The 13,247-nt window shown below is 47.0% G+C and overlaps 2 protein-coding genes across 2 annotated transcripts; both read right to left on the bottom strand.

Annotated features, from left to right (window-relative positions):
* Positions 1 to 1,197: 1,197 nt before the first annotated feature.
* Positions 1,198 to 4,879, bottom strand: LOC309703113 (uncharacterized protein; the record flags this gene model as incomplete). The annotated part of the gene is made up of 4 exons (XM_082527824.1): positions 4,683 to 4,879; positions 1,897 to 4,490; positions 1,808 to 1,815; positions 1,198 to 1,206 (listed from the first exon to the last, which is right to left on the bottom strand). Exons 2-4 carry the CDS (start codon positions 4,247 to 4,249, stop codon positions 1,198 to 1,200), a joined length of 2,370 nt encoding a protein of 789 aa, XP_082383950.1. The 5' UTR covers positions 4,250 to 4,490; positions 4,683 to 4,879.
* LOC309703112 (uncharacterized protein) lies at positions 4,487 to 12,996 on the bottom strand (the record flags this gene model as incomplete). The annotated part of the gene is made up of 2 exons (XM_082527823.1): positions 12,620 to 12,996; positions 4,487 to 4,490 (listed from the first exon to the last, which is right to left on the bottom strand). The coding sequence occupies exons 1-2, from the start codon at positions 12,985 to 12,987 to the stop codon at positions 4,487 to 4,489; spliced, it is 372 nt and encodes a 123-aa protein (XP_082383949.1). The 5' UTR covers positions 12,988 to 12,996.
* Between the last annotated feature and the right edge of the window lie 251 nt (positions 12,997 to 13,247).

Raw genomic sequence — 13,247 nt, 5'->3', positions numbered from 1 at the left:
ATTGAGAGCATCCTCACTGGATGCATCACCACCTGGTATGGCAACAGCACCGCCTACAACTGCAAAGCTCTCCAGCGAGTAGTGCGGTGCTCTGAACGGATAATTGGAGGTGAGCTTCCCTCCTTCCAAGACATCTACAGGAAGCGGTGCCTGAGGAAAGCGGGGAGGATCATCAAGGACTCCAGTCACCCCAGCCATAAACTGTTCAGACTGTTTCTGGGAGGTTCTGCAGCATCCGATCCCGAACCAGCAGACTGAGAGACAGCTTTTTCCATCAGGCCATCAGACTGCTGAACACGTCATAGACACCACAGCTTCACTACTGGAACTTTAACATTATGCACTCCATACTGTACAGTAATGCCACTGTTTTGCACATGTCTCACTCTGTATATTTTTATATATTTTATTTATTGTTTAGTCTATTTAATTTGTAAAATATGTACACACACACACACACAGAAAAATATTTAGTATACACATCCAGAAATGCATATACTATTATATATCTATTATATATTGTTCATATATTTATTAGTTTCAGATGTAGCCATTCTTGTATTTTGCTTGTTTACATTATTGTATTTTGCACAACTCTGTTGCTTGTGAAGCTCGCACACAAGAATTTCACTCACATGTGCTGTACCAATGTACCTGCACATGTGATGTGACAATAAAAGTGATTTGATTTGATTTGATTCTGATCAAGACCAGTGCATGTTTGAAACTTGCAGGAACCACACCAGAAGACAGACTGCTGTACCTTCTCTCTGTATTTAGACTCATTGTTGTTGGTGATGAGACCCACCACTGTTGTGTCATCTGAAAACTTGATCATGTGATTTGAGCTGTACTGTGCAGTACAGTCATGTGTTAGCAAGGTGAACAGCAGTGGACTAAGCACACAGCCCTGTGGTGATCCTGTACTCAGTCTGTGTTATTTCCTATGGAGACAGACTGGGACCTGTGTCACGGTCTGGAGGGCAGACCGTGGGGATGTGGGGAAAGGAGGACCCAAAACGCAGACTCTGCGATGCAAACAGTGCTCTTTATTTACAGTGGAAAGCTGTAAACACAATAACTCCCCGTTGCTCCCTCGAACCCCGTGTGCGTGCTTCCCTCCGACGTCTGTGCTCGTGCTCGTGCTCCCCGCTGTTGTGTTACTGCACACCCTGTGCGTGCTGCCGTTCTGGTCCCTCATTTCACCTGCAGGACAATACAGAAGCAGCCGTTAAACACTGAACCCGCGCGCACACACACGATCCGCACTTCCTAATGCTACACACTGACTTGGAGTCTTAGCTTAATGATCCCGCGCCGGTGGGAGCTCCAACTCTCTCCTAAGTAGCTCCCCCGACGAGCCCTGATCACCAACAGGTGTGGCATGAACTTCAGGTGTGGCCAGTCCTTCTACAGGGCCACACCCCTCAGGCCTGCAGGTGGCTGAGCTCCATCCTCCAGCCACACCCGCAGACATACACACCTATACCCTGCCTATACATATGAGTGGGACACAGACTAACACAGCACAGTGCAGAAAAACACACACATCACCAAAATAATAATAACAACAATATCAACGGGAGGTGAGTCAAAACTGCTCACGGACCCCGAGTCCTCCAGAGCTGGGTCCGTGACAGTACCCCCCCCTCTAAGGGTCGGCTCCCGACGACCCGAAAACAAAAACACAAACCAAAAACCACAGCACAACCAACCCAGGGCGGGCGGCGGGGGTCCAGGACGGAGGGCCAGAACCAAAAACCACAAAAGAAACAACCCCCCCAAGGTCACAGTTCCAAAGTCCGACCGCACCCCCTGCAACGGAGCAAAAAAGGAAAAACGCCACAAAACAGTCTCAGGCGGCCCATCATTACAAAAAGAGTTCAGGGGGCCTACCTCGAGTCCAATGGCGGCAACGTTGCAGCTCCGGCGGACGGCCACGGGTCCGGCAGCAGCAGCAAAACAGTTCTGGGGGCCTGCCACTGCTCCAGTGGCGGCGGCACTGCTGCCCCTCCGGTGGCGAGCCCCGGGCCCAGTAGCGGCGGCGCTGCTCCCCAGGCGGCCTGCCCGGGATCCAGTGGCGGCGCTGCTGCTCCTCCGGCGGCCTGCCCCGGGTCCGACGGCGGTGGCGCTGCTCCCCAGGCGGCCTGCCTGGGATCCAGTGGCGGTGGCGGCGCTGCTGCTCCTCCGGCGGCCTGCCCCGGGTCCGACGGCGGCGGCGCTCCTCCCCAGGCGGCCTGCCCGGGATCCAGTGGCGGCAGCGCAGCTCCGGTGAACAACAGCGAGGTGTGGTACATGGCCGATGACATGCCGGTCGATGACGCGCCGGTTGCTGACGCAGACGCGCTGGGCGTAGCTGGCGTGGAGGGCGCGCTAGACGTGATGGTCCATCTGACTCGCTGACCTCCAGTTCAGGCTGAGCGGATCTCTCCGGACCTCCGAGCTCCTCCGGTGGCAGCGCGGGCTCCACAGGCTCGCTGAGCTCCTCCCGCTCGCCTATCTCCGGCTCGCTGAGCTGCTCCAGCTCCGGCTCACAGGGCTCCGCAGCTGGCGGTGCGGGCTCCTCCGGCTCGCCTAGCTCCTCCGGCACGCTGAGCTGCTCCTCCTCCGGCTCGCTGGGCTCCACGGCTGGCCGTGCGGGCACCTCCCACTCTCTGAGCTCCGCCTCGCCTAGCTGCTCCTCCCGCTCTCTGGGCTCCTGCTCCGGCTCGCAGGGCTCCACGGCTGGCCGTGCGGGCACCTCCCGCTCTCTGAGCTCCGCCTCGCTGAGCTGCTCCTCCCGCTCTCCGGGCTCCTGCTCCGGCCCACAGGGCTCCACGGCTGGCCGTGCGGGCACCTCCCGCTCTCTGAGTTCCTGCTCCGCCTCCCGCTCTCCGGGCTCCTGCGCCGGCTCGCAGGGCTCCACAGCTGGCCGTGCGGGCATCTCCGGCTGCGCTTCAGCCACAGATGGATGATCCGGAGGCGAAGATGGTGACGCGGTGTCCGCAGGTGGGGAAGGTGAAGGTAGAGTAGGTGATGCGGACAGCGAAGCCGAGAGTACTGTGGTTGCTGCAGTCGGACGGAACTCTGGTAAAGAAGTGGCTGCAGAGGGCGGAGGCGACGATGGTGTGGCAGCTACTCCCGGCAGACTGGACAGCGATGCAGGGACAGATGGGTGAAATGATGGCAGAGGTGGTCCAGCCGGCATATCGACCTCCAACTGAGGATGAAGGTGAGAGGCTGACTGGACTGAAGACTGAGCTACCAGCTGGGCAGCAGGCTGAGGTGAGGGTGAGATGGCTATTATGAAGGGTGGAGAGGATGAAAATGTTACAGCTGGCTCAACAAATTCCAGGGGTCCAGAGGCAACTGAGACCTCCAGTTTGGCCTCTGGGGAAGCCCTGGGGAGAACCTCCGTCTCCATACGGTCAGACTGAGCCAAAAAGTCATTTGGGTCTGTATGCTCGGAACTCCCCAGCTCCCAGCTTACAGTCTCAGAGGGAACATTTTCTGAGTCTTTGGAGGTACAGCAAACAGTTTCTATTGTCGTGTTTACAGGAAGGGAATTCATAACACCGGCAGAGTCCATTTTACTCACTGTGGCGTCCAGAGCCGCTGGTCCTGAGTCTTCGACCAGCACAGGAGTGAGTGTGGATGTGGTTGAACGCTGCTTGCGAGGACGCTTTCTCCTCCGTGAAGGCGGGGCCGCGTGCATGGAAATCCGCTGTTCATCTGTGTTTTGATCGTACATGACAGGGTTTATTATTGAAACAATATAGTCTGGTTTACTCACAGCGGTAATGAGCGCTGTCGGTCCGTTGCCAGCTGACCGGGCTGAAACCGCAGGAGTAGGTTGAGGCGTAATGGAATGGCGGTGGAGAGTGCGGCATGCCTTCTGTAATGGCGGATCAAATGATTGTGCCGCGAGCATCGACGGGAAAGCCCTCCGCCGATGCGTGAAAAACCAAGCGGCAAGAGTCTCTAGGAGAGCAGCCGAACTGTCCGTGCTCGGGCCACCCAAGCCAAATAATTCAAAACTCGAGCTCTCCCTTAAACTAGTGATCAATTGCCTAAGTTTGTTAATGTCCAAAATGTTCATGGTGAGGGTAGTGGATGTGAGGTAATTGTCAAGGAACACTACCTGTAGGTGTCTCCTGTATGGGTCTACAGCCTGGATCACGCTCCGGCAGTAATCCCATAGCTGCACGAGAGATCTCTCCTCCATGGCAACTCCTGAGTTTGCTGGGTCCATGGTGGTTGGCGGGATCATTCTGTCACGGTCTGGAGGGCAGACCGTGGGGATGTGGGGAAAGGAGGACCCAAACCGCAGACTCTGCGATGCAAACAGTGCTCTTTATTTACAGTGGAAAGCTGTAAACACAATAACTCCCCGTTGCTCCCTCGAACCCCGTGTGCGTGCTTCCCTCCGACGTCTGTGCTCGTGCTCGTGCTCCCCGCTGTTGTGTTACTGCACACCCTGTGCGTGCTGCCCTTCTGGTCCCTCGTTTCACCTGCAGGACAATACAGAAGCAGCCGTTAAACACTGAACCCACACGCGCGCGCGCGCACACACACACACACACACACACACACACACACACACACACACACACACACACACACACACACACACACACACACACACACACACACACACACACACACACACACACGATCCGCACTTCCTAATGCTACACACTGACTTGGAGTCTTAGCTTAATGATCCCGCGCCGGTGGGAGCTCCAACTCTCTCCTAAGTAGCTCCCCCGACGAGCCCTGATCACCAACAGGTGTGGCATGAACTTCAGGTGTGGCCAGTCCTTCCGCAGGGCCACACCCCTCAGGCCTGCAGGTGGCTGAGCTCCATCCTCCAGCCACACCCGCAGACATACACACCCATACCCTGCCTATATATATGAGTGGGACACAGACTAACACAGCACAGTGCAGAAAAACACACACATCACCAAAATAATAATAACAACAATATCAACGGGAGGTGAGTCAAAACTGCTCACGGACCCCGAGTCCTCCAGAGCTGGGTCCGTGACAACCTGTCAGTTAGGAAGTCCAAGATCCAGTTGCAGAGTGTGATGTTTATTCCCAGTAGGTCCAACTTCTTCACCAGCCTCTGGGGAATGACAGTGTTGAATGCTGCGCTGAAGTCATTAAACAGCTATCTGACATAAGTGTCCTTTTTGTTGAGATGGGAGAGAGAATGGTGAACAGCAGACGAGATGGCATGATTTCTGGAGCGGTTTGGGCAGTAGGCAAACTGTAGCAGCTCCAGATTTGGTGGAAGGTGAGTTTTCATGTGCCTCAATACCAGCCTCTCAAAGCACTTTGCGATGATGGGTGTAAGTGTCACCAGCCGGTAGTCATTGAAGCAGGAAACAGTGGCACTTCTTTGGCACTCGGGTGATTTTTGTAGTTTTGATGCATAGATCAGTGGTGTATTTAAGATTGTCCAATCTGGGGGAGGGGTGAAGCCTTTGTTGGGATTCAGAGATTCTTTTATTGCTACCATATAATCTGCCTTATGAAGAATGTATTAATAATATGTTTTACAGTATCATTTATCAGTAATATTTCCTGCAGGGTTTATAAAATTGCATTGAATATGTCTGTCATCACATTGACCTTTCTCTTTTTACAGGTTGAGTTCATTTTATACACAATGCATAAATGTGCTTGGTTAAGAGTTGATGTTCCATTCTAGAAGGTTTTAAGCTTCACTGGTGAGAAGGTCCAGATGATACATGCTGAGGGGAGATGAGAACATAGCAGGTTAATTGCATGCACGCTTACGATACACATATTAATCTAGTAGCAGGTCTGAGCGAAGGCCTAAGCATCTTCCACTTCAGTTTGAGACTGGCTGCAAAGTACTCTACTTAGTGATTAATGACGAGGGTCCATTATTAGCTCTCAGAGATGCCAAGACCTGAAGTTATTACCTTAAAAGGCAAATAATGTAGAAAAGAGAAGTTATATGTCGGTTTATGGTTATTAAAAGTGTATGTGATGTACCCTTGTCTGCACGAGTTGAACTTTTGCCCGTCTGTCACCATGTATTTTTGAACTGTATTGACCTAGGTGTGATATTTTATCCTATAAAACCAGAACCCAATGTATTCTTGTCAGAGCAAAACAATCCGTATGCTGACGGTTGGTTGTTCTCCTGTGATAATAAAACTCATCGTTTGATTGCACTTTTCCGGAGCCTCCGTCGTTTGTTGTCTGGTCTGAAGTTGATCGATCTCGCAGCACCTTGTATGCTGAATGTTTGAGTAAACAAGGTCTAACATGCTGTCCCCTCTTGTCGCAAAGTCAATGTTCTGATGAAATTGGGGCAGAACTGATTTTTATCAGGTATCTCTCCCTCCTTTTTTGTGACATTGGCAGGACTTTTATTTTGTTGTAATTATAAAAGACCAAATTGGTTGTGAGAGTTAATCATTCAAGATCAGCTCAGCAGACAAAACACAGTTTTAGTGTCATGGTGAGCTGTGCTGGAGGCTAGAGTAGGGCCCAAATACAGGACTCTGAGACAATATTAACTTAAAGAGGCAGCTTTTTTTGATATAGTAATTACATAAAGCAAAGTACAAGACAAAACACTAAAAGAAGCAAACAAAAGATAAACTTGAACTCAGATCTTGGCAACTGAAGCACTCATAACCAGATATAACTGAGAGAACATGAAAGACACTCTATGGCACAGCTACTATGGAGAACATGACAAAGAACAGAGGGCACACATGAAGGATAACGAGGAGATGGGTAACAGGTGTGAACACAGCTCGGACTAATCAGTCATGGCCAGACACAGAGGAAGGAAAACCGGTTACACTTTGTTTTCTTTTATTTTTCAATACCAAACTGTCATAATACACATAGGTACATATAGAAATGATCTTTTTCTTTTTTATAGCATATAAAAAAAAACATAAATGGGATGAGTACCTGAATACCCCCACTCCCTCCCAATAATGTAAAAATGAATATGTTACAGAGGAAATGAATTAACCCATACAAAATATACAAAAAAAAGCAAGAACAAGAAATCAACAATAAGATAGTAGTGCGTATCCTTATAGTTTAATATTAACATTAATAAATATTGATAAATCTTAAATATTAAGAGTAGTAACAATATTAATATTACTGAATCCCTGCTCAGCGGTTGAAACAAATTAATAATGCTGGAATATCTTTAAATAAAGCATTCTTAAAAGGTAGAACAGCCACTGCCGGGAATAGCAGAACAATTTGTACACTGTCATATGGTGGACTACAGAGAGAGTTCTACTTTTCTAAGTATTTAAGTAATGGTTTCCAGTGAGTAAAAAAAAACAAAAAAATTTATTGGATGAGCCTCTGATGGAGAATTTTATCTTCTCCAATTTTAAGAGTCCTAAGATATCCTGTAACCAGACTTTAATTAATGGTGGCTGAGATGATTTCCACAACAACAAAATTATTTTTCTAGCGATGAGAGAAGCAAAGGCCATAAGGTTATTTTGAATAGTTGTAGTATGAAGGTTATTTGGTGGTTTTCCAAATATAGCGATATGTGGAGTCGGAATCAATTTTATACCCAATATATCTGAAATTATTTTGAAGAATTGATGCCAAAATTCAGACAACCTAGGGCACGCCCAGGACATATGAGTAAGATTGCAAGGTATCTGTGAGCATCTGTTACATTTATCATCAAATTTATCTGGGTAAAATGTTGACAGTTTTTCTTTACAGTAGTGTAATCTGTGGAAAATTTTAAATTGTATTAATGAAAGTCTGGCACAACTACAAGACAAATTAATGGCCCCTACCGCTCCATCCCACAACAACTCAGAAAAACTCATATGGAGTTCTGACGTTGAGAGTTCTACTACCTGATGTGAGGTATATAAGACTGCCTACAGCCTCTCTATACGTCCTCACATCTCTCACCTTTGATCACAGGGAGTTACTCTGGGTTTACAGTTCTGCATGTTAAACCTCATCAGTATCTTATTGACATATGTTTCTTGTGACATTGTTATACATCCCTCAGACTGAGTGAAATCAATACCCAGAAAATGCTGAAGTCTGCCCAAGTCTTTCATTTTAAATCGGACTGAAAGCATTTCTTTCACATCCTTCATTACCTTTTCATTGCCAGCTGCAATTATCCACCCAGGTGATCACCTTGCCATGTCCTGCCTCCTTGGTATAAACACAGTAGTCTGCTGGGTTTTGCCTGAAACAGTTCTCAGTTAGGTAGGTTTAGTTCAGTCTTCATGTTTATTATCTTGTTCCCCAATCAGTCATGTCTTCTTTCACTCCTGTCTCTGTGCTCCGTGTTCCCTTTGTTCAATGTCAAGTCCACATCTTTGTGTTATACTTCCTGTTTTACTTTGACGTTCCCTTGTCTCATGCCAGTGTTTCAAGTTTTGCCTCCCCTTGGTCCCGTCACGTTTCATTTCTCCCAGCTGTGCTCTCCTCCAGTGTCTCATTCCCTCATTATCCCTCAGTATATTTAAGCCCCATGTTTCCCTTGCTGTGTGTTAGGTTATATTATTTTCTAGTGTAGCTCCCATCCAGCAAATAAAGCTTTGGGGTTTTTTTTTTTTGTTTACTCTTCGCCTCTGTTAGGCTACGTTCACACTGCAGGTCTTAATGTTCAATTCCGATTTTCTGATCAAATCCGATTTCTTTGTCTGCTTGTTCACACTCAAAGCGGCCCGCGTGCGCAAAAGAAGACGTCACACACAACGCGCTCTGTTTAGACTCAGACCAAACAGTATTGTTTGACTGATGGCCCTTAATATAAAGACTTGTTTCAGACTTTACGTTTCCCAATTTTGCTTTAAGTTTTAAAGTTATTTTGTTATTTACATATGGCCTAATACTTATCCTTATTGCTGTTTTAGAGGAGCAGTGCTTCAAAGGAAAGTTGCAGATTTCTGTCAGAATCTGCAGATTATACAGTACAAATAAAATGTTCATGTTTCTCCAACATTGTCTTCCCAACAGTTTCACTGACATCTACACGGGATGGCCAGGAAGCGTTCACGATGTCTTCTCGGGCTCTTCTCCGGCGCTGATAATTGGCGTCTGTCTTGTGTCAGTGAAGTAGAAGACGGATTTAAGGTGACATGGCCATTCAAACAGCAGTCGCTTTCTAAAACATTAGATATGTATCGAATTCAGTACCACATACGAAAGTGACCTGGGTCGGATTTGAAAATATTGGATTTGTGCTGTTCACACTGTCATACCATGATCGATATGGGTCGCATAGGGTCAAAAAAGTCAGATTTGATGCGCTTTCCCCTGCAGTGTGAAGGTAGCCAAAGTCTGCATTTGGGTCCTCCAATGCCAGCACACAGCCTGTTCATGACAAATGCAGCACATAACAGCAGGGTGCAAGGTGCTAGCAGGCATCTACACGGTACGCCATAACCAAGTGGCCGGCTTAGTATACAGAAACATCTGTGCTGAGTGTGGCCTGGAAGTCAAACTGGGAGAGTTGAAGGTAGTTGAGAATGACCGAGCTAAGATCCTGTGGGACTTCTGAATGACAGCAACATCAGGAAGAAGGAACACGAAAAGCTGGAGAAATACCAAGGGCTCAGAGAAGATGTGGAGGGTGAAAATAACAGTGGTCCCAGTGGTAATCAGAGTGCTTTGTGCAGTGACTCCCAAGCTAGACGAGTGGCTCCAGCAGATCCCAGGATCAACATCTGAGATCTTTCTAGAAGAGCACAGCCCTAGGAACAGCTAAGATACTGCGCAGGACCCTCAAGCTCCCAGGCCTCTGGTAGAGGACCTTAAACGATAGACCGCCCGCAGGGGCGAGAGGGGAATTTTTAATGACCTTGTGTGGGTGTGTCCTGTCAACTCTCCCACCTTGGTGAGCTTTGTCTGGTGGCTGCTTGCTCCTCCTCTGTGAAGTGTGTGTTTTGGTGATTTAGCCGTTTTCAGTTACTTTTCAGTTTAGTAAAACTAGAAGTGCTAGAAAACCTAAAAGTCAACCAAACACGGGGGCCAGTTTAGCTCAGTGGAAAACAGCGAATTGAGTTCGAGTCCAACCTGCGGCCCTTTGCTGCATGTCTTCCCCGTCTCCCTCTTCCTCTGCACTTTACTCTTCATTTTCACTATTACTATCCAATAAAAGGCAAGGTGCCTTGTTTCTTTGAGGATTTCTCCAAAATGTGATGATCAGAGTTATGGATGGTCTGGTATGATAAGTGGTTTTGTTTGGAGTTGTGCAGAACTTGTCTGTGTCACCATTTCAGAGAATATGATCAAGAGATGACAATAGCCAAATTGTCCAGCAGGTGCCACTGTGGAGATGGTTTCAGATTGTTTTGAATCGTCAATACAAGCACAAACACTTCAAATCTTTCATGAAGCCTTGCTTTGCTCATCATGGTGACACCTTCACTGGAGATCTGTATCTCATCATTGCCATAGTTATGTCACAGTGTAGCTGGAAGCTGAGCCAAAATCCAGATTAAAGGGCAAACTTCATAAATCGCAAAACTGACCTTTATCTTCTGAAGCAGAAAATCCACATTTATTCCCAACTAAGGGTTTAAATGCACAAAGGGCCAAAATAAGACAGAAATAAAACAGGAAACAAACACTGAGACAGAGACTAAGATGCACAAACTTGACAGGGACAAAAAAGAAAACAAACATGAAGCTGAAACCAGCTAAACCTGGGGTAGGGGTTTGGTCGGTGTCTGGGCTAGTGGGCTGACAAGACTGACACACTTTGTACAGTTACATCATAGTCATTGGTTACAACACATAGCAAGGGCGTAGATTTGGTTTTGGCATTGGTGGGGACGGATGATTCAACCACTGAACCCTGCCCTGTTCCTTTTTTTCCTTTTTGTCGCTTCTTGAGAAAAAAAAAGGAGAAATATACTTGCCTACATATGCTATTCTTCATGCTTTTAAATCATTTAAAATTACAGTTCATAGTTTTATATGTGAATTATATAATGTTAAATTACTATTAAACAAATGACTGACTAAGTATTTTAGGCTTTAGTTTACTTCAGCCATATTCCATATCAATCAGGTATCATACAAACATAAAAATAGCTTCAAATACAGTCATGACAATAAAAGAATATGACTTTAAGGACTTAACAACATTAGTTCAGTTATAGTGCACCAACATCTCTAACACATTAGCACTAAGGGAACACTGAATAACCTGGTGGTTTTTGTCCATAAAACCCCTTAGCTACGATTACCACAAAAGATCTCTCGGCAAAACGGTGCAACATTTTAGGCACGATATTGCCCCGATCAAATCAGTGAGCTGGGATGTTTTATTCTCAACATGAACTACTGTTACAGCAAAAGACATGGACTACTGGTGTCCCACACAACAACTCAATGTCCATGTGAAGGAGCCAAACACACGCCTGCTCCTCTTGTTAACTGAGATAAACTGCTGGCATATTTGTTTTACATCTATACTGTCCAGTCTCTCCTGGTGGACATGGCATACAGCAGGATTGTTTAATCTCATTTGAGTCATTGTTGACCTTAGCCATCTTTTTAGTCTTGTGAGAGCACTGAAGCTTCTTTCAGCCTCAGTACATGCGTTTTATCCTCAGATTAAAATTATTGTGTGCTTGATGTGCCTCACCTTTGGGCCTGGCTCTTCCCCTCTGACTGCACTAGGACATATTGCTACCTGATAAAATAACACATGGATTCGTGCCATATAAAAAGTGAGACATGTCAATTCAGATTCTTTGTCAAATATACACTAATGAAACAATTTACATCAGCAGCCTAACAATTGTCATGATAATAAATACTAGTTAATCTATAGCACCAAATCATCAGTCAGTCACCTGTGACCTCGCCTCTTCACCTCTGTCCGAGCTACAACATGGCAGAGCTGCCTCTGTCACCTGATGAATAACAGTGAGCCATTCCACATACATACAGTCACACATGTGCTTCAAATACAGTCATGAACCACCAAGTCATCATCCAATTTCACCTGTGATTCTTGTATCACCATTACTCCACCACTACACCATTATTAAAACAATTTGTGCAAAGTGCACTCCAAGGTGGAATATTTGCAAAATCATGACTACCTCATGATATTTTGTCTCAAAAATGAACCCTATGAATATGTCAGCACCATTAGGATGAAATTATTGTGGCACCAACATTTTAACGTTAGACACATACTTTTAACAGCCTCTGTAAACTAATATCCTGGCCTGCTCGAGGCTGCCGTTTTCTCTGACAGTTTCAACCAAAATTGGAAATGCTACTGTGGGAGACTGAGAGAACTAATAGTGCTGCCTGTTGTGCAGTTAGTTTCCAAAACACGTTATTTATGGTTACATACAATTTCAGACTGATGTGGGCTAAAGCCTAGCATAGCCTGTAACGTTATTATGAAGGACACATTTTATGAGTGAACTTGAGTTTAAGTGACTAACAGGTTTCTTTGAAAAATACTTTAATAAATATAAATTTCGTAACTGAAGTCAGTGAATTCCATGTTGATGGCAACTGTAATTTCAGGAATAGAAACAGCATGAAGATTGAAGTGTGAGCATAAGATTCAATTTTAAAAACTATACTAAGAATAAGAATAAAGGACCGAGCTCTTGGTGTGAGTGAGTGAGGTGGCTCTGAAAAGAGCCGTTGTTGGTAGGAGAGCGTGCAGCTTAAGCTCTCTCTCCGCGGATGCAGCGAGCCAGCTGGATGTCTCTGGAAGCGCAGGTCGGTCTTGAAGTCCTGAGCGATCTCGCGCACCAGGCGCTGGAAGGGCAGCTTGCGGATCAGCAGCTCGGTGGATTTCTGGTAACGGCGGATCTCGCGCAGAGCCACGGTACCAGGCCTATAACGGTGGGGCTTCTTGACGCCTCCGGTGGCCGGGGCGCTCTTACGGACGGCCTTGGTAGCCAGCTGCTTCCTGGGGGCTTTACCGCCAGTAGACTTGCGAGCAGTCTGCTTGGTTCGTGCCATTCTTCGTCACTTTCCCCCCCCCCCCTGTGACAAGAGCAGAAAATGTAGCGAACAGAGGAGACTCGCTGCTCTTAAAGTGTGTGACTGGCTGTGACGCGGTGCCGCTCCGGCTCGTGATTGGTGACGGGCTCCACGTGTAGCATCGCCCCGCCTCGGTGTGTGCTGCTCATTGGAGAAAAGTGCATTGAATTTGCGCGCTGCCGCAAGCCTCTCTGCGATTGGTGCGTGACGAATCCGCCCGCGCTCTGCGGAAATATAAG

This window comes from Aulonocara stuartgranti (genome assembly GCF_965226115.1).
Source record: "Aulonocara stuartgranti genome assembly, chromosome: 3".
In the NCBI taxonomy this organism is placed as follows: domain Eukaryota; kingdom Metazoa; phylum Chordata; class Actinopteri; order Cichliformes; family Cichlidae; genus Aulonocara; species Aulonocara stuartgranti.
This window is presented reverse-complemented; position numbering and strand designations above follow the sequence as displayed.